At 37.3% G+C, this 24,640-nt stretch overlaps 1 protein-coding gene across 2 annotated transcripts in view; it reads left to right on the forward strand.

Moving 5' to 3' along the window:
• Positions 1-18,325, forward strand: part of FAM91A1 (family with sequence similarity 91 member A1) — a 44,909-nt gene extending 26,584 nt beyond the window's left edge. The window contains exons 19-24 of one of the 2 annotated variants that reach the window (XM_024741326.1): positions 3,793-3,865; positions 5,848-5,997; positions 7,995-8,099; positions 8,627-8,750; positions 10,359-10,428; positions 15,732-18,325. In XM_024741326.1, coding sequence (XP_024597094.1) covers positions 3,793-3,865; positions 5,848-5,997; positions 7,995-8,099; positions 8,627-8,750; positions 10,359-10,428; positions 15,732-15,836 — 627 coding nt within the window. In that variant the 3' untranslated portion in view covers positions 15,837-18,325. Of the gene's footprint in view, positions 1-3,792; positions 3,866-5,847; positions 5,998-7,994; positions 8,100-8,626; positions 8,751-10,358; positions 10,429-12,458; positions 15,408-15,731 lie in introns of those variants that run through there. The other variant, XM_024741325.1, reaches the window with a different exon arrangement.
• Positions 18,326-24,640: the final 6,315 nt, after the last annotated feature.

The raw sequence follows: 24,640 nt of genomic DNA on the forward strand, positions 1-24,640 counted from the left end.
GCAGTTCACATATCATATTCCCCAATTGAATTCAGTGATTCAGTGGTTTTAGAGTATTCACAGATGTCTACAGTCAGCACCACACTCAATTTTACAACATTTTCCTGGACCTTTAGTTCTCACTCCTCTTTTCCACTTTCACACACCCCCACCCCCCACCCCCCCCCACTGCCCCAGCAAGACTAATGTACTTGCTGTCTCCCTAGAATGCCTGCTTGGGGCATTTCAGATACATGGAATCATATAATATGTAGTCTTTTGTGACTGGCTTCTTTCCTGTTGTCAAGGTTCATCATGTAGCGTGAGTACTGCATTCCTTTTTATGGCCAAATAATATCCCCTTGTACGACGAAGTGCATTTTGTTTATCTGTTCATCAGTTGATTGCTTCTACCTTTTGGCTATTACAAATAATAATAATCACTGTTATAAACATTTATGTACAGGTTTTTGTGTGGACATGTTGTCATTACTTTTGAGTGTATCCCTAGGAGTGGAAATGCTGAGTCATATGGTAACTCTGTTTAACTATTTAAGGAACTGCACCATTTTACAGTCCTTCCAGCACTTGGTATTATCTGATTATTTTATTATAGCCACCCCAGCAGGTGTGAAGTGGTGTGTAACATTTTAGAGATACTCCTCTTATACTTAGTTTCCCATCTGCAAAATGGAGGTGGTAATATCTACTGTGTAACAACAAAAAATGATAGTGACAGCTAATGCCAAGGTAAGCATTTTTAGCCTTAGGATTGTTGAGAGAATGAAATGAGAAGGTGTGTATGAAGTGTGTAGCACACTTTCTGGTATGTAATAGGCTCTTTGTAAAGATTTCATTAATTCATTGAACTAACAATTGTACTTGCCTTACAGAATTAGTAATTCTGTACTAATTAATGTGCATATACAAATAAGATGTCCCTGTCTTCAAGAAACTTAAAGTCTGGTGGGAAAAGTTGCATAAGCAGTCACTTCCATTTTTTTGCTGAGCGCTAAAGAGAGTTACACAGTGCAAGCATTAAAGAGAAGTATCTTTCTAGCCTTGGAACAAGGACAAAGGCTTAGGGAAAGCTCCTGAGAGAAAATGAGACCCAGGCTAAATAGAAAAGGCTCATTTAGAGGAGAGCGAGGCCAGGCAGAGGGGTCAGCATGAATAAATCTCTGGGTAGAGATTTTTTTTTCTTTTTCTTCATAACTATTTCCCTGGTGCCCAAAAATAGTGCCTGACTCGTAGAGGTTGCTCAGTGAGTGTTTGTTGAATAAATGAATAGGAATACGAAGTGGGAGCATGTGCTAGGGCCTGTAAGCTGTTATGTAATTTTGAGGGGTGAGCTGAAGTATGATGGGATGGTGGTCAGAGATGAGTCTGGAGAAGTAGGCAGGCCCTGGAGGGCAGTGGACCTTAACTGTCCCAATGTAGTGCTTAGACTTTCCCCTTTAGATTGATGGCAGCCAGTAAAGGGTGCTGAGCAGGGGATAAACATGGTCAGTTTTGATTTGGAAGATCAGCCTGAAGACTGTTGAGAATGGCTGGGTGGGAGAAGACAGGATTAGGATTCAGTGTTGGAGACCAGATAAGAGATGAGGACAGCCTAGGTCACGGAAGTGGTAATAAGAATGAAAAGGAAGAATTATTACAAATATAAAATAAATAGAATTGATCAGATGTCTGAGATGGCTGTGGGAAGAAGAAGAATGATTCCTGAGGTACTTGGCTTTTGAAAGTGGAAGAATGATGATATCACACAGAGCCGGTTTATGGGGGCAGATGAGGTGGTGTGTTTTGGGCCTGTGGGACATTTGGGTGGTGGAGATATTTAGGAGGTAATTGAAATTATTCTGAAATTCAAATGAGAGCTTGAACAGGAGAGATTGACTTGAGTGTCAGCATCAGCATGTGGATGGTAGTAGAAACCGTGAGATGATGCATTAGCCAGCCAGGGCAGACATGAAGTAGGGATGAGGGGAGATACACAGTAGAGTGGGTTAGACATGGACTGAAGGGTCAGTCTGCCTGAATTCACATCTTGATTCCATCACTTATTGGCAATGTTGGGCAAGTTAAATAACCTCCTTGAACTTCAGTGACTTCACCTGCAAATCGGAGATGGTAACAGTTCTTATCTTTATACGATTGTTGAAAAATGACTGAAATGGATGATCTACGTAAAAATGCTTTAGACCATTGTTTAGCACGTCGAAAGATCTCAAAAAATGTTCGCTGTGGTGGTGGGAGAAGAGTAAGAGGAGTTTTAAAGTGTCGTTAAGGAGTTCTGCCTTTGCTAAAAAAGAATGCCTCTTTTATTAATTTTTATGGAAAAATTCACCTTGCTGGAACTTAAAACACAACAAAATTAAGATTTTGATTAAAACCATGCTTTTATAATAGCCATCTTGTTTAGGGTTGAAATCATAAATGTATCAGTGGAATAGAAGCAAGATGTCAGAAATATATTCAAGTTGTTATATGAACCAAATAAATGAATGTGATTTTTTTCCCTGAAATTATTTTTTTTCTTTTATGTCACGGTATCTTGAATTTGAATAAGGTATGGGTCTCTTTTAAAGGGAAAAAATGTATAGATCCCCAGTGTTAAATTTTCTATTATAACGATTTGAAATACATGTAAACATAAATTCCTCATGCTTATCATTTTTACACAACTGCAAAGCCAAAGTGAATTTAGGAATTAAATATGAAAGACTAACAAAATTTAAATGAACAACATTAGTTGAGTGTGATGGGTGAAAGTAAATTATTATTTGTAATGTGGGACTGGCGTGGTTAGACTCATAGATTTCTTTCAATTTAACTTTTGATAGTAAATTCACATGATTCAAAAATAAAACACTATTAAAAGATGCACAGAGAAAAGTATCACTGCCCTTCTAACACTCTACCCAGTGCCCACTCCCTAACTCTCCTCCAAATCAGACAACCACATTAGTTTTTGCTGTACCCTTCTAGAATTTCTTTTTTTGTGTGTGTGTGTGTGGTATGCGGGCCTCTCACTGTTGTGGCCTCTCCCGTTGCGGAGCACAGGCTCCGGACGTGCAGGCTCAGCGGCCATGGCTCACGGGCCCAGCCGCTCCGCAGCATGTGGGATCTTCCCGGAATGGCCCACAAATCTGCAGGCGGACTCTCAACCACTGTGCCACCAGGGAAGCCCCTAGAATTTCTTTATGCATGTGCAAGCGGTTACACACTGAGATGCCCCATGCTTTTTCCACTTAGCAGTTGGAACTTTCCATTTCACTTTGTAGAGAGCTTGCTCTTTTTTGCAGCTGCATTGAAAATACATACATTAATTTATTTAATCAGTCCCCTACTGACAGGCATTTTGGTTGTTTCCAATCGTATATAATTATGATGTTGCAGCAAGTAATTTTCAGTATGTGTCATTCAGTGCAGGGTTTTGAGATTTACATTCCTAATCCATGGCATGCCAGGTTATCATGGGGATCCTCCACCACTTTTCTCTCTCAGCGCTGCAGCTGACCCTTGTGTGAGTGCACTTGATCTCATTAAGGCTTCACTTGGCTGACACCAGATTTACCTGTTTTTTCATTAGCCCATACACTCAATTTGATACACATTGCCTTAATAGGTTAATATAGACTTCAGATTGTCTTTACTTGCTGGAGAAAAATAGAAAATTGTTGAGAGCATTTTGATGGAGTATTAATGTGGAATACACCATCACGAGGCACAGTCTTGTTTATCGTTTGTGTGTCTAGTATTGGAAATACAGGTTTCGCATATACCTTTCAACTTGTGTTTTTTCGTGTTTAGGGACATGGTTTGCATGGGATAGGAGAAACTGTCCACATACCTTTCCCATTTGATGAGACAGAACTACGAGGAGGTACCTGAATTTTGAGTTGTATCCATTTGACTTCTTTATGATTAATCTTGTCCACAATTTGGTGGAAACATAGCAGGAAGTAAATTCTTAAAATTTTTAAGTTCTAGGGTCTTAAAACTATTCTGCTTTTAAAGAGTATTGGCAAAAGGTAGTTTTCTGTCATGTGCCTGTTCCTACAAAGAACTAATAGAATAAGACTCATTTAGGACCTAGGCCTAGAAGGAATACTAGTCTGTCTTGGAGATGAAGAGACTAAGTAGGTATAGCTACGTAGATGGAAGACTAGGTTTTCTGTATGTTTGGCCTTTTAGTTTCCATTTATTGTTTATTTATTTGGAGGTTGGGGGAGAAGACAAGTCATAGGGAAGATTTTACGCTTAGAAAGTTGATTTTTTTTCCCCCCAGTGTTACATACTGGTTTTTTCCAGGAGCTTTTATGGACACTAATGAACATTTGTATACTAACTTACAGTTTACAGAGAACTTGCATGTATTTCTTGTTTCAGCATTTTTTTTTTACAGTAACAAGTTTTTTTGAAAAAACTTTTACTAATGGTCAATGTGTTTTGATTTAAGTTTGTGCTATAGTATTAGAAGCCCCAAATCTAGAGTCATTGTGTAGAGAAAATGAGAAAACACTAATTTACTTTTTAATTAATTAATTAAAATTTTTTTACATTTTATTTTTCCTATTAGAGAGGACTTGAGTGAATAGCAAAGTCTGAGCTAAATTTAGCGGGTTCGAATCAAGGGTGAAAAGCCTGTTTAATGTTATCTCTTTTTAGAATTGTGAGCTACAATACATTTGATGAAAGATGCCTGGAGAATTTCTATAAACGCAAAATCATTCTTCCTTTTGTTTAAATACACCTTTCCTCTGTTGAATATTAAGAAAGTATGTATATTCAAAAGAAAAATACTCTCTGATTAAAACTTACGTATATTTATATAGCACTTATGTTTCCTGCTCCATGCAAAACTTTCATTCTCTAATCTATTTTTCTTGTTCTTAGAATATTGCTTGGAATTTTAGAGAGCAGGGAATCGTTCAAGTAATTTAACTTAATTCATATAAGAACTTTTCTTCTAAAATGTTAGTCACCAATGCCCCTCCTTGCCCAAAGCAGGGAAAAGGAAGAAGATTTTTATAAGTATTTTTTCTTTTCCACATGGCTCGGCTGCAAAAGGCTCACATTTGAAATTAAATGCTCTCTTTTGGCTGTTGTGAATAAATGTGTACAAAATTTGAAGAAGAGAGTTTTCTCTTCCAAAAAATAGCCCCTATTCAGAAATAAGTATTTCTCTGCAACTAAACTTCACTAGTTAATTCTCTGATACTTTATAAATTCTATGGAAAAATTTATTGTTCACCAGAAGATACAGGATGGTGACAGCAGGATCTTAAAAATCACAAAATCTCAAGAACTGATTAAGAAATCTCTTGCCTTTGGAGATTACTGTGCGAATTCTAAAAAAGAGGAATATTCATATTTGGTTATAGAGCATCTTTCTCTTTTGTAAGTTCACATATTTGTGAGAACGAGCTGATATTTAAATAATTTATTAGGGATATAATTTCAAGTACTTAGTTAGCTTTAGTTTCAATAAGAATACTTTTTACTTTTCTTAAATTAAAAAAAATGTGTATTTAATGCATTTCCTGGTAGAAACCCACTAAGTAAGTATTTGAGGCAGAATAGAACTACAAAGAGAAGCCTAGAGAATTTGCCACTGACTGGCCCTATTTGATTACTTAGCAGGTCAGTTGTTTTGCTACATCAGTTGCCTTCTGAAGTCTGTAAATATGTTGTATGTGTACAGCATCCTTTTTCATCCAGAGATACTCCTTCATTGGAATCAATCTTGATAAAATATAAAAGTAGTTCTAAGAATTGTTTAATAAAAGGAAAGTATATTTAAGTTTTTGGTGTTTTGTTGTAAAACTATTTACTTATAATGTGATGTCAACTCTTTGTTCTTAGAGTTTACGCGTGTCAATATGGGTGTTCATAAAGCATTGCAGATGTTAAGGAACAAAGTGGACTTGCAGCATTTTTGTGGATATGTCACCATGTTGAATGCTTCTAGCCAACTTGCAAACAGAAAACTCAGTGATGCTTCTGATGAGAGAGGTTAGCTACTAGCTGGGTTCTTTGAACTAAGATAATTGGTACTGAGTTTATCACAAGCTTAATATTTAAAAAGCACGGGTACCTTTGTGGGGATGTTGACTTATTTAATACTTAATGTTTTTCCACTGAAAGATGAGAAAATATTCTGTGACATCATTGGGACAAATATCAGTTGTTCAAATGGAGAAAATACTAAGAGCATAAGTAAAGAAGCGATGACCTGGGGTTGGAATACAGAATGGTTATTGGGTTTTAGCCCTTTACTGTCGTATTTATGTTTATAGGCTTTAAATTAAGTTCCTGTATGGGGTGATGGTTTCAAAACTTTAGTCTCTTCGTAAAATTGTTTTCAAACTAGAATGAGTAGTTTTTCCCTTTCAGCTTTCCTCTTTCTATCAAGGCACCATTGTCTTGTTATGCAGGCCTTAAAAATCATATCTTTATCTCACCTTCTCCTTTCCTACTCAACCCAGTTAGTTTCCAAGTTCTGTGAATTAGTCTTTAGAAATGTCTCTTATATCCATTTCTTTCCCCTTCTCTTTAATTCTCTGTGACTGCCATTCTAGTCTGAGTTTTGATACTTTATACATGTTTTATTGTGACCGTTTCCTGCTTAGCCTTCCTGGCCCCATTCTCTTCTTTCTGTCTCCAGCCTGTCCTGCATATTGACAACAGCTAATTTTCCTTAGATACCTTTTTCTTTCTAATTTAAAAATTCATTTTCAAATCACCTTCTCATAGTTACTGATTGTTTCTGTTCTGGCATAATTTTGGCTTGTATGTGGCTTTGGTTGCCATGATGTCACCTCTGGTCCACGACTCTAGGGAACCTTTTAATTCAAGTCTCTATCATTGATTGACTATATTCGCTGAGCCTCTTAGTTTGAAATCCTGAGAAAATATGATTGATTGCTAGCCATTCAGTGGATTGAATTAGTATCCACTCCTGGTCCATTTACCTTTGGCCAGAGGAGTTGGGTAACTTTCAACAGTTGACTGCCAGGTATCACAGGAGCAATTTTAGAGAAGAGGGCTGTGGGTTAGGCAGTCATTTCAATGAATGTCTACTGTAGCTGTCATGTTTTATTTCATTCATTCTATAAACATTTACAAAATACCTCCTTAGGTGTTGGAGATATTTCTGTTTTAAGTCCTAGGGAATAAAGACCTGGAAGGAGAGACAAGCAAGTGAATCAGCCTACTGTGTAGTGTTAAAAGACTGAGATATGGGGGTCTGCTTCTTGAAGTGCTAAAGTAGGACAGAGAAGGCATATCCCAGCCCAGTTGAGCTATCAGAGAGGCCTCTTAGAGAAGGTAAAGTTTGAACTAAATTTTGAAAAGTGAGGAGTTCGCTACACACAGATGATTGTTGTTTATTTAGAGGGTAGCAACCTTTAGGCAGAGGGAATCAGGCAATAGAGTAGCTCATCTTGGCCGAAAGAAAGAGTTTGTTGGGCAGTAGTAGATGAGAGTAGAGAAGTAATAAATGAGATCTAGAAGATCTTGGAGGATCTTTCATGCTGAAAGATACAGGGAGTCAAAAAAAAATATTTTGAGAAGGAATGATGTAATCAGACTGCATGTTTCTATGGGGATAGAAATGACTTTAGTAATTCTCTAAAAGGTCTAAACTTGTGTTCTGCCTTTTTAATCCTTTTTTTTTTTAGGTCAGGGCTTTACAAGCTCAGTACTATTTATGTTTGGAGCTGGATAATTCCTTGTTGTGGGGGGCTGTCCTGTGCACTGTTGGATGTTTAGGATCTCTAGACATCAGTAGCATCCCTGTCCCCATTCATGGCAACCAAACCATGTCTTTGAACATTGCTAAATGTTTCTTTAAGAACATTTTAAGAACTACTGCTTTAGGCTAAAGACTGTTCATTGTTTTCCGTTGTCATTTCTGTTGCCTGAAGTCTTCTTTTATGTTAGGACTGACTTATTGACAACCTGTGCCAACTACTAGAATCCTAATATTGTGTATGCCCTTTAATTATAAGGAGAACCTGATTTGGCTTCTGGCTCAGATGTAAATGGGAGTACAGAGTCATTTGAAATGGTCATTGAGGAAGCAACTATAGATTCAGCCACAAAGCAAAACTCTGGTAAGGCTTTAAAAATTATTTGCAATCTTGGACTAATTTCTGAGGTTTGACTCTTTTGTTAAGTCACTTGGATATCGTTTGTCTGCTCTTATTATAATGGACTTTTTCATAAGTATTTTCTAGGAAAGAATTTTATATATTTAGAATAATAAAGTTAGTTAAAATATTATAAAACTATGATCTGAGAATAAAAATGTTTTATTTTTCCTGTGTTGATTCTCTCATCTTGTAGATGTCCTGCACTACTTTTTTTTTTTTTTTTTTTGGTAAAAGACCACTTTGAGCATCTGTTGAAAGCTGTAGGCCTTCTTCCCAGAAGCATGTACATACTCAAAAAACATTCTTTCCTGTTTCAGAGATCCACTGATCCCCTCTCTGAGTCTTCTCCCCTGCTAAGCCCTTTGGTGGATGTCAGTGGGGGGTGGGAAGAATCTATGAAAATCTCTGGAGCTCAGTTAAGAAACCCTGGTTGGTCATAATATATATAAATATATATATGATTAATAACTTTATATATCCTTTTGTAGTTGCCACAACAGAGGCAGATTGGGTTCCTCTCGAGCTGTGCTTTGGAATTCCACTGTTTAGTTCTGAATTAAACCAGAAAGTGTGCAGAAAAATTGCTACACATGGCCTTTGCAGAAGAGAGAGGTGAGGGTTTATGTTTGTTGTCATCTTTTCATCTATGAGACTTCTTAAGCTCTCAGTATTAGTTGCTATGTCATATATTGTCTTATTTCACACATGATCATAGTACTTGCCTTGTGTTTATTTGTTGATTGAATAAAAATGGCTAGTTTAAGGGTTTGCTATGTAATTTAAAATTAAAGTTCAGTATCTCAGAAATTAGGCACATGCAAGTCTTTTGGACACATGTTTTGGTTAATTATATTTACTTAGTTACCCAGATTGGGCGAGAGTACAGTTAAAATGGGCATGCTTATATGACTGTATGAACCTAGTTTTTTTTTTTTTGTGTTACGCGGGCCTCTCACTGTTGTGGCCTCTCCCGTTGCGGAGCACAGTCTCCAGATGCGCAGGCCCAGTGGCCATGGCTCATGGGCCCAGCCGCTCCGCGGCATGTGGGATCTTCCCGGACCGGGGCACGAACCCATGTCCCGTGCAACGGCAGGCAGACTCTCAACCACTGCGCCACCAGGGAAGCCCTGAACCTAGTTTTTTTTAATATGTAAATATCAATAGAAATTCTCTTTCTTAACATACACTCAAGTTATGTTAATAGTGATTATCTCCAATAATGGAATTATGGCTGACTTTCTAAATTTTCTTCAGTTTCCACATTTTCTAAAATGAGCACATATTATCAGAAATGACATGTAGGTTTTATCTCATATGCCAACTCTGATCCATTGGGAATGGCTGCTAAGAGTCAGCGTTGTAAAGGTTCTGAGACTGTCTGGTTTAGCCAAAAAGAATATCATTGAATCTGATTGTCATGGTGGGTGGCTTGTAGAGATGATATCCACAGATCTTGACATCTTTATTTAGGAAAACAAAGTTGGATAATAAATAATTAATTTAATTGGCTCAATGTAGCTTATATCAGAAAATTAAAAGTACTTAACTGACAAATAATTTTAATAGCTATCCTGAAAATAAAATAGCATACATGAATAAAAAAAGAAATACTATATAGTTTTAATGATTGCCACTATAATTAATTGTTAGCAATTTACATATTTGAAAAATGTGTACCTAAATTTTTTTTTTTTTTTTTTTTTTTGCGGTACGTGGGCCTCTCACTGTTGTGGCCTCTCTCGTTGCGGAGCACAGGCTCTGGATGCGCAGGCTCAGCGGCCATGGCTCATGGGCCTAGCTGCTCCACAGCATGTGGGATCTTCCCAGACCGGGGCATGAACCCGTGTCCCCTGCATCGGCAGGTGGACTCCTAACCACTGCGCCACCAGGGAAGCCCTGTACCTAAATTTTTATTTTAGAAGTTTTCTTGTATTTAACATTTATATTTGGTAGTAGCTTAAACTTTCAACAATAATTTTCCACTTTTGGTTATGCATGATGTTTTATTTCAAAATGGTCTTTTTATGCACTGTTACTCTGTATTATTAAAAGAAGCAGAAATTTCATTAACGGGAACCATTGAAATTGTTTTTAAAAAATTTGTATGTAATTAACCAAGATGTATATACATATATAAATGTGTTTAAATTGTTAAAATTAAACTCTTGTGAGATATTAGTTCTTGTCATATTTTTTTTAAACTTTTCCCCTCTTTTTCAGCCTTCAGAACCTCTTACATTCCAGTAGAAAACTGTCTCTACAAGTCCTTAACTTTGTTCACTCATTCCAGGTAACAAAAACCAAAAAAAATCCAAATGGTATTTGCATAGGGCTTTTATAGTATGCAAAACACTTCCATGTTTGTTCTGAGTCTCCACAGCAGTAAGACATGAAATAAGCATTATTTCATGCTTATTTATGCATTTTAATTTATAAACAGAGATGCTGAAATTCAGGAAGTTAACTGACTTATACATGATTTCACAGGCCAGGTGTTTAGGAAGCTTGGACTGTTTGTTCTGTGCTGGTGCTTCATTAAATGGAAATGTGTTAAGCATCTACCATGGGCCATGCACCGTGCTAGGTGCTGGTTCTTGGGTCAGTACACTTCCATTAATAACTGCAGTGATTCTGCATTGCTGAGGGGGGTTGTCTGTTATGGTAGTGAATGCCAGTGCTCTAGACCTTTTATCTTCCCCCCAAGGAAAGAAAGGATACTCTAGACTTGATTTGTAGATAAACTTTTAGAATGGAATACTTTTGTTTGGTATATCTGTTCTAACATTATGAAATCAGTATTTTGGAGTTTGGTTTCATTCATTCTTTCAATAAATGATTGAGTCGACTCTATGCCAGACCCTTTACCAGGTGCTGGGGCAACAATGATGTCTAAGACACTAATGGAGCTTCAGTGTTGTATGAGACCATAGTCGAGTAAACATCGAAATATGTGAAGCAATTACAGATTTCAGTAAGTGCTTTGAAGGAGCCAGGCTCCTTCAAATCTGATGGAATCCAAAGGTAGACCTAATTTAAATACATAGAGATGATGCATAAGCTGAAACCTAAAGGATGGGAAAGAGTATTCCAGGCCGAGGTTAGTAGGTGCAAAAGTCCTGTGTCAGGAAGGCACTCGGCCTGCAAGGAAACGAGAAGGCCAGTGTGGCAGAAGCCTCGTGAAAGAGGGATGATGGGAAGAGGTGAGGTTGAAGAAGAACGGAGAGCCTTCTAGAGTATGTTAAAGAATATGTATTTTATGCTGAGTGCAAAGAGAAACTGTTAAAGACTTTTAACAGAGAATGACATTATTCTTAATTGACTCTTTTAAAAGATTAGTTACTGTTTAGAGAATAGATTAAAAACAGACAAGCACAGAAACAAGGTAAGTTCGGAGACTGCTCTAATAGCCCAAGTAAGAGATGTTGGTGGCCGAACACCCTTTTAGTTTTAAAAAAATTTGCATGTATCCATAATAAAGGTTTGTTTATTACATGTATATACTGTTAAACATGTAATAATGTAATAAATTATGTATATCATAAAGGATACACAAAACCAGGAATTTTATCAGATGCAATAAGTAGATACAGGATTTTAAAAATTTTCATGGTACTGCACTCCACTTTGGAGTGAGTACCCCACTTTGGAGACCACTGGCCTAGACTACGGTGGTGGCTATGGTGAGTGAGTCAAGTAAACTCATTTGGGATACACGTTGGAGGGAGACTGATGGAACTTGGTGATTAAATGTGAGGAAGGATTGAGGCTGTGATGAGGAAGGGAAGGATAAAGAATAATTTTCCTATTTCTTGACTAGTTTGAGTAGGGGAGGCTGGGGAGGAACCAGTGGGGGAAAATTTGAGAGTTTGCTTATGGACATGCTAAGTGTGGAATTTATGGTGAAACATCCAAGAACAGATGTTGGATAGGTGGAGGTTTGAGCCTGGAGTTCTGGAGAGAAGTCTGCTGAATGTGTGAATCTGAGAGCCCTGGGAGTGGATGGATTGTTCTGTTGCTTAATGTTGTGTGAGGGTTTTTGTCTAAGAATTAACTTTTTCTCACCCCATATTCTCATAGCGTGTTATTTCTGTTTATTTCAAAGCACTTGTCATCATCTGAGTGTATTAGTCATTTCTGCACGTTAATACCTATCATTGATTATTTTGGGTTTGTGAGGTACAACTTTGCATCTCCTATAGTGCTTTGCCATTCCATAAACATTTCTTAGGTAATCAGGGTCTCTATTTCTCATTAGCTACATTAAGTGGTTTGGTAAAGTGTTGAATAGAATTTTTTTTCTCTTGTTTCTTGATCTTTTAGGAAGGTGCTTCAACACTGGATATTCACACTGAGGCCAGTTTTCCAAGTTTGCTTTCACAGTCTTCCTGTGCTGACATGGGAGTCCCACTTCCTGCAAAGAACTTAATATTTAAAGATGGCATCTTAACAGAGTGGAGTGGACGTTCACCTTCCTCACTTCTTATTGCTAATCTCCATTTGCAATAATTTGGTTACATCATTTGTTGCTCACACGTTCTGCCATTTTTCTTTCTTAACATTAGCTTTATATTGCCAGCCACTAAAAAGCATCCTGCTGCTGCAGTGCAGTTCATGCTTAACTGATGTTAAAGTTAAAGTTTGGGGAACATGTTCATGTTTTCTGAAGTTTTCCTCATTATTGCACCTCCTAATGCAACGAAGAGCTTTTTAGCAGTCTGCACTGTATTTTTTACCTTGAGACAATCTGCGTTTCTTTTATAAAACTGAGGATATACTTTATAGGCTTTATGATGACTGTTATGTTTATAAGCAGTCACTATGAATATTGCAGTGGTAATTTTATATGTTAGTTTATCAAACATAAATCTTGTTTAGTTTTATATTTTGTTACCTACTCTTTAGGGGATCGTGGGAAGAGGTAGAACTCTTCCTCTGAAAAGGCTTCTTGGTATTTAAAGTAGCAAAACTATAAAATGATAAACATCCATTATTGAGAGGTGATCTGATGGGGCATTAAGAATTGCTGTGGATGTTTGTAAATTACGTGTATTGGTTGAACATTGTTGAAGGTATGTAAATCAGCATAGTTATGTATGGCTTAACCTTGATTTAGAAGGTCTTAACTCAGACTATGACTATACATTGACATCTCATAAGAAGCTTTGGAAAACATTCTATTTTTAAACAACATTTATATGTGGACTTCTGTTGTCGCTCATTTTGGGCTTTATATTTTCATAGAGTCTTTATGGAAAAATAGAATTTATTTTCCACTCTTGTAGCTGTGGCTGCTGCACGTTTTCTCCCTGATTTATTTTTTGTTTAGTAGCTCTACCCATGAATGTTATGGAATTGGATTTGATGTTTTCAAACCAAGGATTTTGATTTCAGCTTAGAATTCCATATTAGAGGCCTTAAGGCTATGTCTTCTGATCAGAACACTTTAGTGATACACCTACTGTGAGGACATAAGCAATCCGGATCTTAAGTTTATGTGACTGGTTTTAGAGGAAATGATAAAGAAAAATTGAGTAATTTCAAAATGTTTCTTGAGTCATTGATTCTTTTAGTATCTCAAATGTTGAATAGAATAATTGGAATCACTTTTTAGATTTTACAAGTTACCTTCCTTGGGAAGTTTGTGCAGTGTTATATAGTTTAGTTTAGCTCTTCTCATAGGATAATGGTTTGCTAGTTTAAAACTAACCAAACTAACTGGTCAAACAACATATATCTAAAATATTTAAAGCATTAGAAAATTTGGGAAGGTTAAACCTAAACATTTTTGCTGATAATTTTTGTTATTTATAGAACTGACATTTGTTTATTTAACATACTTCTGGAAGTATGTGTCTTTCTTCAAACTGTTAACATAACCATGCATTCAGTACTGTCGCCTCCCTATTGAATATTTTGGAGCAGGTTCCCTGTGGCACAGTCAGTGCTGTGTTTGGGTAAATGCAGTAATGTTTAGTATTCTACTTTGTCTTAATATGAGGTAGAAACCAAGTGTATGTTATAAATGTTTGTGTATAAAAGGAAAAATACTAATATTAAAATAATTTCTTATAACTGTGAATCACTCATTTATTTTTCCATTAATTGATATTGTACATTCCTAGTGCTGTTAGGTATGTATGTAACTTTTACAGTTTTTCAACTGAAAGTTGTAAGTATTTCATTTGATCAGGGCTCCTTAATCTCATTTTCATTTGCTTTGTTCAGATTAACTGTAGTTATTTTATTTATTTCTGTTATTAACAAGCTTAGCCTACGGTAATGACATGTACACTAATAAAGCATTGAGTGTTTGTAGTTGTTGGTAGTGAACCCAGTTGTTGGTGAATTTAAAACTTAAAATATGGGAGTGATTTGCTGCTATATTTCCTTTGAGAGCTAACAGAGGAGGAAATAGAACCTAATAAATGATTATGAATTTTAGGGAAAGTACTGAAAAAACATGTAGTCAACTCCGGTTTCTCATGTGAATGAGGAAAGATTCTGATTCCCAGGTGAAGACCTCTCATACTTGTAAGGATGGATAATCTGCATTTATAAAGCTGTTATTAGCAAAATGTGAAAGCCACTTTTATGCTTTACTTTGTGAATTTGGCTTTGTTTCATTCATACATTAACTCATGTAAAGATGCATCTCTTAAATCTTGTGTTGATCCTATTCAACAAAAAGGTAATAAATACAGAATTTATTATTTGCCAAAGAAAATTTGTGAAAGAATTTTTATCCAGTTTTTCTGCAAATGTTTAAAGTAATTTCATTTGGCTTTATGCTGCCTCCCCTCTTTTCTGCCCTTAAAGTAGCTTAAACCATTGGCAAACTTCAGAAACCAAGAGAAAAAAAGAAATATAAAAAAGGACATAGAGTTTAGTATGGTACAATTTCACCTATCACATAGGTCTAAAGAAGTGTAACTTTATGTTGTTAAAAAAATATATGATCGTTTGATTTTCTTGATTCCTTTTTTTCTTTTAAAGTGTGTAATCAGATATTTTATTTGTTTTTTGGGGGGGAATATTGGTTTCTTTTAGTTGTTTCCAGTTTTCTTTGCCATTTGTGTTTCTCTTTTATGTTCAGTGTTTCAAATACGGTTTGTATTTAAAGATTTTAAAATACCAAAACTGTAACTGAGCACCGTGGATTTTTTTTCTGATATGCTGTTAATATTATACAGTGAAATGTATAAAGTGTTGTCAATTTGATTATTGACACATATAATATGTTTACAAATAAACTGTGGTGTTGGTCAAGTTGCTGTGAAAATGTGTATAATCTTCTGTAAGCCCCTTCATTAATTTTAAATACAGGCATGCTTTCAGTGCTGACATTTTCCTATACTTTAAAAAACAAAAATAACCTTTTTATTTTATAGTAATTTTAGATTAGCAGAAAAATTGCAAAGGTGGTCCGGAAATATTCCCTGTATCCTTCCACGAGCTTCCACTAATGTTTACAACTTATGTAAACTATGGCACATCTGTCAAAACTCAGAAATTAACATTGGTACAATAGTATTTACTAAACTACAGACTTTATTTGGTTTTCACCTATTTTCCTCTCATGTTCTCCTGTTCCAGGACCCCGTCCAGGATTCCACGTTGCATTTATTTACTCATCACTGCCGCCTTGGTCTTCACCGATCTGTGACAGTTTCTCAGTCTTTCATGACCATGACACTGTGAAGAGCACTAGTTGGTGATTTGGTAAGATGTCCCTCAACGTGGGTATGTCTGGTGTTTTATCATGATTAAACTTGAGGTTGTGCTTTATCAGGAAGGATATAGCACAGCGGTCCTGTGCCCTTCCACGCTGTATTATATCATGGGGTACATAATGTTAATAGGCATTATTGGTGATGTTCCTTCATTGGTTAAGGTGGTGTCTGCTAGGTTTTTCCACTGTAAAGTACCATTTTTCCCACTTTCCATACTCTTTTTTGTGTGTGTGTGAAGTGAATTACTAAGTCTAGTCCACACTCAAAGGGAAGGAGTAATATCTATATATATTCTTTACAAATTTTCTTAAAAATTTGTTCCTTTCCCCTATTTATTTGATCATTTATTTATATTAGTATGCAATCATGGCTATTTATTTTATACTTTGGGTTAAAATCCAGTACAGTTGTTATTTATTTTGTTGTGCAAATTGTTTTAGCTTTGCCTATTGGGAACTCTTTGAAGTTGGCTCCTAAATCCTTCTGGTGTACCCTCGTCTTTGTTTTGTTTTGTTTTGTTTTGACCATAGTCTTACTTCCTAGCACTGCAGGTATTATCTGGATGCCAGCCCTAGAATTAGCCTATTTCTCCAAGGAGCCCTGGTTCCTTTCATTGCAGAATGGTACTTAGAAACCAAGGTGGTGGTTTAGGTGTGCTTGCTGCTACTGCATCTACAACTTTCCAGTGAAATGACCTAAGAGGTATAAATATGTATACTAACAAATATATAGGTACACATCTCTATAATTATTTTTAGATCCATCTATCTGTATGTATATGAAACTGATTCTCATCTAGCACTACAAGGTTCATTCTAGTTATGCCTCTTTGCTTGTTCATAACTTCTTTCTCTGAGGGTGAGAAACCTAGCTCTTTTTACCTACAATTTATCTGTTCAACCCTAGAATACTTAAAAAGTGGTTTCAGAATAGTTAACGTTGTACCCCTGTGAGAAACAAATTGACCAACTAGGGTATAGTGTTTAAGTACTTTGTTTTGTCTTTAGCCTTATAGTATTCACTCATTTTCCAAAGTAACTTAGTTCAGCTCATTTTATTCCCCACTCCCTTCATTGAAGTTATGTCATACATTTGTAAAACAGATTTATTTGTCACACTCTGAATTCCATCTGGGATCTCTCAACATCCCAGCTGATTTTTCACTAGGAAAATTCACTCTGCGTCGTCTTTGACAAACGCAGTCACGTGTCCACTGTCTCAGCACTACACAGAACGGTTCGATCACCCTAAAAATTCCCCTTTGTACTCAACCCCTTACCCCACCCCTCACAACCACTTATCTGTTCCATTCCTATAATTTTGCTTTTCCCAGAATGTCATACACATGGTGGAATTGTACAATTTGTAGCCTTTGAGTCTAGCCTCTTTTGCATAGCAAAATGCATTTTAAAATCATACATGTTGTGTGAATCAATAGCTCTGTTTTTTCTATTGCTGAGTATTTCATTGTATGGATGTATTACGGTTTGTTTATCATTTAACATTCATGTTCAGGTTTTAATACAAACAATTCATTTTGCTTGGGTAAATACCGACGAGTGGGATTGCTGAGTCATTGGTAAGCGTGTATTTAACTTTATAAAAACTGCCAAACTGTCTTCCAAAGTGAGTGACTGTGCCATTTTGCATTCCCACCAGCAATGAATGAGGGTTCCCACTGCAATGGTATCTCATTGTAGTTGAAATAACTAATTTTCCCAGTGAAAAATGATGTTGGGCATCTTTTCATGCGCTTATTTGCCATTCATATATCTTCTTTGGTGAGGTATCTGTTCGGATTTGTTGCTCATATTTTAAAAACGAGGTGTTAACTGAGTTTTAAGAGTTCAGTAAGTATTTGAGTACACGTCTTTTATCAGATACGTGTTTTGCAGATATTTTTTCCCAGTCTAGCTTGTCTTTTCATTCTCTTAATAGTGTCTTTTAAAGTAAAGTACAAAAGTTTTTAATTTTGACGATGTCTGGTTTCTTGGTTTGGGGTTTTTTTTTTTTACCGGTTGTGCTTTTGATGCTGTTATCAAAAAACTCATCACCAAACCCAAGGTGCAGAGTTTTCATTTTCTTCTGAAAGTTTTATAGTTTTATGTTTAGGTCTTTGACCCATTTGAGCTAATTTTAATATGCAGTATTTTAATATGCGGTATGAGATACATGTTTATATTTTCTTCACTGAATTGCCATTACACCTTTGTCAAAAATCAGTTGATGATCCTATAGAGACAAAGTAGATCAGTAGTTGCCTGGGGTGGAAATGGGGGTGGTGGTGACTGCAAATGGGTATAAGGCATCTTCTTGGAGTGCTGGAAATGTAAAATTGGATTGCGGTGATTGATGGTGTGCAACTCTTAAGTTTACCCAAAAAAATTGCCTTGTACACTTAAATCAAGTAAATTTTATCATATGTAAATTATACTTCAGTAAAGTGGTTTGAAAAAATCAATTGGCATTTTTTTGTGTGCGTCCGTTTCTGGGCTCTCAGTTCTGTTTCATTGATCAATGTGTCTGTCCTTTTAATACCATGCTGAAATTGGATACTGTTAGTCATCCAACTTTGTTGTTTTTAGAATTGATTTTGGCTCTTTTAGTTCCTTTGCCTTTCCATATAAATTTTAGAAACAGCTTTTCAGCATCTACACACAAGCCTGCAAAGATTTTAATCAAAATTATATTGAATCTGTAGATCAAATGGAGGAGGATTGATATCCTAACAAATATCTCTCCATTTATTTATAACTTCTTTGATTTTTGTTGGTCACTCTTTTGCAGGTTTCTTTTGTTTTTTGAAAGGTTTTGAACTACAAATTAAATTTCTTTAATAGCTCTATTCCTATTAGCTATTTCTTCTTGAGTGAGTTTTGGTAGTTTGTGTCTTTCAAGGAATTGGTCTGTCTCCTCTAGATTACTGAGTTTATGGGCATTTATTTTTCATAGTGTACTCTTACTGTCCTTTTATTTAGTGGGATTAGAATAGGAAGATAAAAAGATGAAGTGAGATAAATCCCAAAGAGAAAGTGGCTAAGAATGATCCAGAACAGATGAAAGATGGGAATCCAGAGATACAGGAATCCAGTGCATAGTATATATCAATAATGTTCATCAGTAATGAACTCAGAAAACAATTCAATTACATCATCAAAGTACTTGGAGAAAATGACTTGACCTAACAGTTGTGAATCTGGCAAAACTATCTTTCAGGAACAAATGTGAAAAAGACAGTTTCAAATATAAAAAACCAAGTTTATCATTAGACTAACCTCAAAAAAAAATTCAAATAAAGAAATTTTTCCACAAGGCATGTCTGTTATATGAGAAGGAATGCTGAGCAAAGATGTTGATTAATCTTAAACTTCTTTTCTGAATGAAAATAATATGATATTTAATTTGGGAAAGTAAAGAAATAGGGCTAAAATCCTAAAAAAGAAAGTCATGTGAGTCAGGAGATTACATAGAGTTAAAGCACTCTAAGCTCATACTGTTCAGAGGGTGAATAATATTCTTTCATCTGTACATTCAGTACTAATTGTACATTTACTATCATGTCTACTGTGGTAGACATGATACTATTTTAGTAAAGGGGCGGATCAGTGAATAAGACAAATTCTGGTCTTCATGGAGTTTACACTGTAGTTAGTGGAGACAGTAGGCAAAGTAAGTAAATTGTGTAGCAGGTTAGAAGGTGATAATTGCTACGGGGAAAAAAAATGGTGAGAAGGATGGGAAACACTAGGAATTGGAATTATACTTTATCAGTAGCTGGCCAGAGAAGACCTCAATGAGAGGGTGACATTTAAGCAAAGACTTAAAGAGAATGTGGGCCATGTAGACATTTGGGGAAGAGTGTTCCAGGGAGAGGAAACAGTATGCAAAGGCTCACAGGTAGAAGCATGCCTGGCATGTCCAAGGAACTTCAAGATGTGATGAGACTGGGGTAAAGGGAGCTGGGGTAAATTGTGTTGGATAGATAATGGTGGCAGTCTGCTTTGAAATGGTTTGTTGATTTTGTATGTTTTGCTCATGAGAAAAAAGTATGAATGGCTTTCATTTTCCAAGCAGGCATCTGCTGAATCCCAGACAGGACAGTCAAGTCAAAACCGACCTTTAGGCCATTCCTGCTCTCCGTCTTTTGAACACCATTGAAAATCCAGAATGCCAAAAGGGCACAGCTGCCGGATTAAACTTTTAGCTTCATCTCTTAGTGTTTTTATTGCTGGTGTTTAAAAAAATCACTGTCCAGGTCCCTGGAGTGTTGGCATTAGGACTCAGGCAAAGTGCAGAAGTTGTGTTGAAAGCTCAAGAGTCCAGACTCCTGAGGACCTGAGTTGTTTCAGTAGCTTCTGTTAATATTTGTTTGCAGGCTTTTCTCTTCCGGTGGGTGGCAGTATTTCACTTTTGAATCCTCCTTTCTCTGAGGGAATTAACTTGCATGAGGACAGCACAGAGTAAGCACCTCTTCACCCATCACCCCCAGTCCTGTTAACTGTGGGTTGTGTTCGTTTGGAAAACTACTCGGAGAACTGGAGGACTTACTCCTACAGGTTGATTATGAATAAATTTCCAGAAAAGGTATCTCACTGCAGGAGCGTCTGACTCAGCCTGGGCATTACAGAGTGAGAACAGAAGAGTGGATTTGGGGCTTAGAGACAACAGTCAGCATGGTGGTGGCAGGGGTGTTACTGAGCCTCAAAGATGAACACTTATTCCATCATTTTTTAAATTCATTTAAGAAAATGTTTCAGATGTATTTCATTTCTATTGCTATGTATTAATTACCAAAAATGTAGTGGCTTAAAACAACATCCATTTATTTATCCCCCCTTCTGGGGGTCTGCAGTCCTAGCATGGCGTGGCTGGGTTCTCTGCTCAAGAGTGTCAGATGCAGAGTCAGGGTGGCAGGAATCCTCCTCTGGGGCTCCGGGCCTCTGCTAAGCTCACACAGTTATGGCAGGGTTCAGATCCTTGCCCTCCCTGTTTCCTTGACCATCTGCCTGCCGTCTGGAGCTACTTGCAGCTCCTAAAGCCTGCCTGCTTTCCCAGACACAGTCCCCTTCTAGCTCTAAAGCCCTGGGGAATCTTTCCTGTGTTGAATCCTTCTAACCCTGTGACTCTCTGACTTCCCTGTCTGACCTCCAGACCGGATTGAAAGCTTCCTGCGCTTAGGTTAGGCCCCAAATCTCCTTATTTTACCTTAACTGCATCTGCAAAAATGTAAGCAGATAAGGTAGGGGGTCCCCAGAGAAGGAGAAACAGGCATGGCTTGCTTGACATAAGAGAAGCCATTTTTGGCCTAAGCCATTTTGTGATCTAAGCCTGGCCACAGTGCTTATCCTTGAACAGGTGTCAGTAATAATGATCTTAAGAGAACAAAAGGGCAAATTTATCAGGCAAGAGAAGTAACAATAGCAAAGATAATGTAACAGTGGTGAAGACTCCCAGTTCTGTTTCAATAGTAAAGATTAGCCTGAAGCCTCAAGCAACCAGAACTGGAACCTAAGGGATCATGTTGACCTTTTCTAACCCTCCTGACTTCGATCAACTACAGCTTGGACTCTTGGGCTTGGACTCGCCCAAGCCCATTCATGAATATGCTCGTACCTTTAGCTAAAAACCTTCCCAATTTTGCTACTCTAGGAGACACTGCTTTGAGAAAGATTCTCGGTGTTTTCCTTACTTGCTGCAAATGATAAGTCCTTTCTTCTGTTGCTCTTTGGCTTGGTTGTGTCCTTTGGCTTGACACCCACCAAGAGGCGAACCCAGTTTTCAGGTAGCATTTTGACCTGCCCTGACAGTGGGCTGAACATACTTCTGGGTCTGAGGATACATTTAGGGAGAGAGACATCCGTACTTGGGGTGGGAAGGCAGCAGAGTTCACAGGAGCTGAGGCTGCAGGTGGCCTTAGGGCCGGCCAAGGGAATATCACCGGGGCTCGTGACACTGGGTTTGTCTGGGGATAAGTGTGCTGTGATTTTCACTTGGCGCTTGCACAGGGCCCCCTGGTTGGGAGCTTCATGAGAGGGAGTGTCCTGGGCTATGTCTACAAGTTGGCTGTCTTCTTGGTCTGCCCTGGATTAAACCAAGTCATGCTTGGAGCAGCAGACCCTGTCCACAACCCATGGTCTCCCTTCTGGTGGTTCCCCTTCTTTGCCATGGAGGCACTTGGGGAAGGGATCTCAGCATGAGTTAGCCCCTACTTCAACCCAAGGGAGTCGATCCTGACTGATCTAAATTGGTTTGATCATGTCACCTCTGTCCTTTAATTGGTCTAAGAGTGGCTGTGTGATCCAATTCTGGCTGATGAAATATTAGGGAAGGTCTCCTGGGGAGGGCACCCCTCCCGAAGGACAGGCAAAGCCTTGTGAGTGAGAAGATTTTTTTCCCTCCCCTTCTTCCTGTCTGGAACTTGGATGTAATGTCTAGAGGTGCAGCAGCCTTCTTATGACCGTGAGCGTCAAGCATACAACAAAAACCAACAAGTAAGGATCCTTAAGCAGCTGAACCAATGTCAGCAACTTCTGGATTCTGTGTTACGTGACAAAAATTACCCCCATTTAAGCCATTCTGAATTAGATTGTTATTTGCAGTGGAAGTATTTTTTTAAAGTACAGATTAGGAAATAAAGAATTATAGCACATAAACTCTTAAAATTAAAACTTATTTTAACTTAGGTCCATCATTATTTAATTACTATAATCTAATTTTAAATATACATATATAATTTAAAATTATACTTGTAATTAATTATGTTAATATAGTTTAATTTAATATAAATTAAACTTATTATTCACTATTCAAGGAAATAGTCCAACCCATTACCTATTTCATACCTAGACATCAGCCTCTGGTAGAGCATTTCCAGCTCTTGGACATGGCTGTGGCTAAGTTACATTTCGAAAATCTGACAGCAGAAGTGCTATGTGGTGGGCACCGAACAACGAGTAGAAAACATGAGCTGAGCACTTACTCTGTATAAGACATGTGTCGGTGGCTCTGCAGGCATTATTTCATCCTCACGATGATCATACAGAATCAACAGTACCATGATTATCTCTATTTTGCAGGAGGCACGCCTTAGTTCAGGAGTGCTACATACAGAAAGTAAGAAGTGAAGCCGGGCAACATGATATCTGCTACAGGAAGAGGCCAGACCGTCTCAGGGTCCATTCTGTGGCTGAAGGTCTTGTAGGAGTTTGAATAGAGAGGAATGGTGAGAAGTGAGTCAGCTTATGCAAAACTCAAAGACTGGGCCAGAGCAGGCAGGGCCGTAGTCACAGGGTGAACGTGGTCAGTTTTCTACACAACAGCATCATTTGTCATACTGTTGATTTGAATATTATAGATTTGTTGTATTTAATTTGTATACACGTTGGCTATGAAACTTTATGAGATTTAGAGGCATAAGAATTCGCTGCGCACATATTTAAGTAACATTATACTAAAAAATCGTTTTCATGAACAATAAGAGTCTGAAAGACTTTCTCCTTTTGAAAGGGAATGTGGACGTGAATTATTCAAGTGTGAGAAATGAGCTAGCGGAGAGAGATGGAGGCGGGGCGGGGGTGAGAGGAACATGTTAGGGAAAGGAAGAGCCAATGAAAAGCTTCAAAATGAGGGGGAACGTACATTGTTCAGAGGTCAGTCAGCAACTCGGGCAGCATTCAGGCACGGATTTTAGAGCATTCCCTCTCTGGTTCTCTTCTTCTGGGGAATTCTTCCCTCCCTTTTCAGCAGCTGTTGTTGAACTGAATCCTATCCTCTGATTCTCCAGTAAATATGTGGGTTTTTAAAATGGTAGCTGTGCTTTGTAGAACTTAATTGGGGCATGTCTTCAATTAAAAAGCCATGAAAATTCATCCAGTGCTTTCCCTTCTCCTGAATTTCCACCTCTCCACCTTCGGCCAGTTTTGGGTCACTTAGCAGTGCTCCAAGGCAGTTTCTTTTTTTTTTTTTTTTAATTTTTATTTGTTACCTTGTTACCAAATGCCTGGTTTCATTGTTTAGATACAACTGAAGTGATTGACAATGTGTATAGTCACGATTGTTCTCTTACACTAGCCTTATTTTACGATTTTTAATATCTGAATTATTCTCCACAGACCTAGATTACCATCAAGCATTGATTTACAATGTTGTGTTAGTTTCTGCTGTACAGCAAAGTGAATCAGCAAAGTGAATACATGTATCCACTCTTTTTTAGATTCTTTCCCCATATGGGTCATTACAGAGTATGGAGTAGAGTTCCTGTGCTATACAGTAGGTTCTTACTAGTTATCTATTTTATGTATAGTGTGAGCAGATTGTTCTTTGAGCTCTTGGAAGGTAAGCGTGATCTTATTCTAACATTGTGTAGTCTCACTGAGGGTCTCACTCATGATTGGTGGTCAAAATATATGTGTTGAGTTGATTTGAACACCGTAGAGTGTTGTGAAAGCAAAAAAGATTTGATAAGCCCTGTTTCTGAAAAGGGAATGTATGAAATCAGAAGTATGAGTCTCTTAGAGAAGGGAATCGCATTTGGTTACAGGGAAAATGAAGTAAATCACTTGGATCCATAAGTATTTTGTTTCTTGAGGTTCTATGTTTTATGTTCTTTCTCTGGACTTTTGAGATCACTGAAGGGACCCAGGGGGGCTGCACAAAGAACATACCTTATAAATTAATCAGCTTGAGACAAAGTTCTTGTAATTAAACTCAACCATGGCCTTTTTTTTTTTTAAATCATTTTCTCCTTTATGTTTCCTGACATTTTCTATAAAG

Source organism: Neophocaena asiaeorientalis, unplaced genomic scaffold (genome assembly GCF_003031525.2).
Source record: "Neophocaena asiaeorientalis asiaeorientalis breed wild unplaced genomic scaffold, Neophocaena_asiaeorientalis_V1.1 scaffold177, whole genome shotgun sequence".
NCBI classification, from domain to species: Eukaryota; Metazoa; Chordata; class Mammalia; order Artiodactyla; family Phocoenidae; genus Neophocaena; species Neophocaena asiaeorientalis.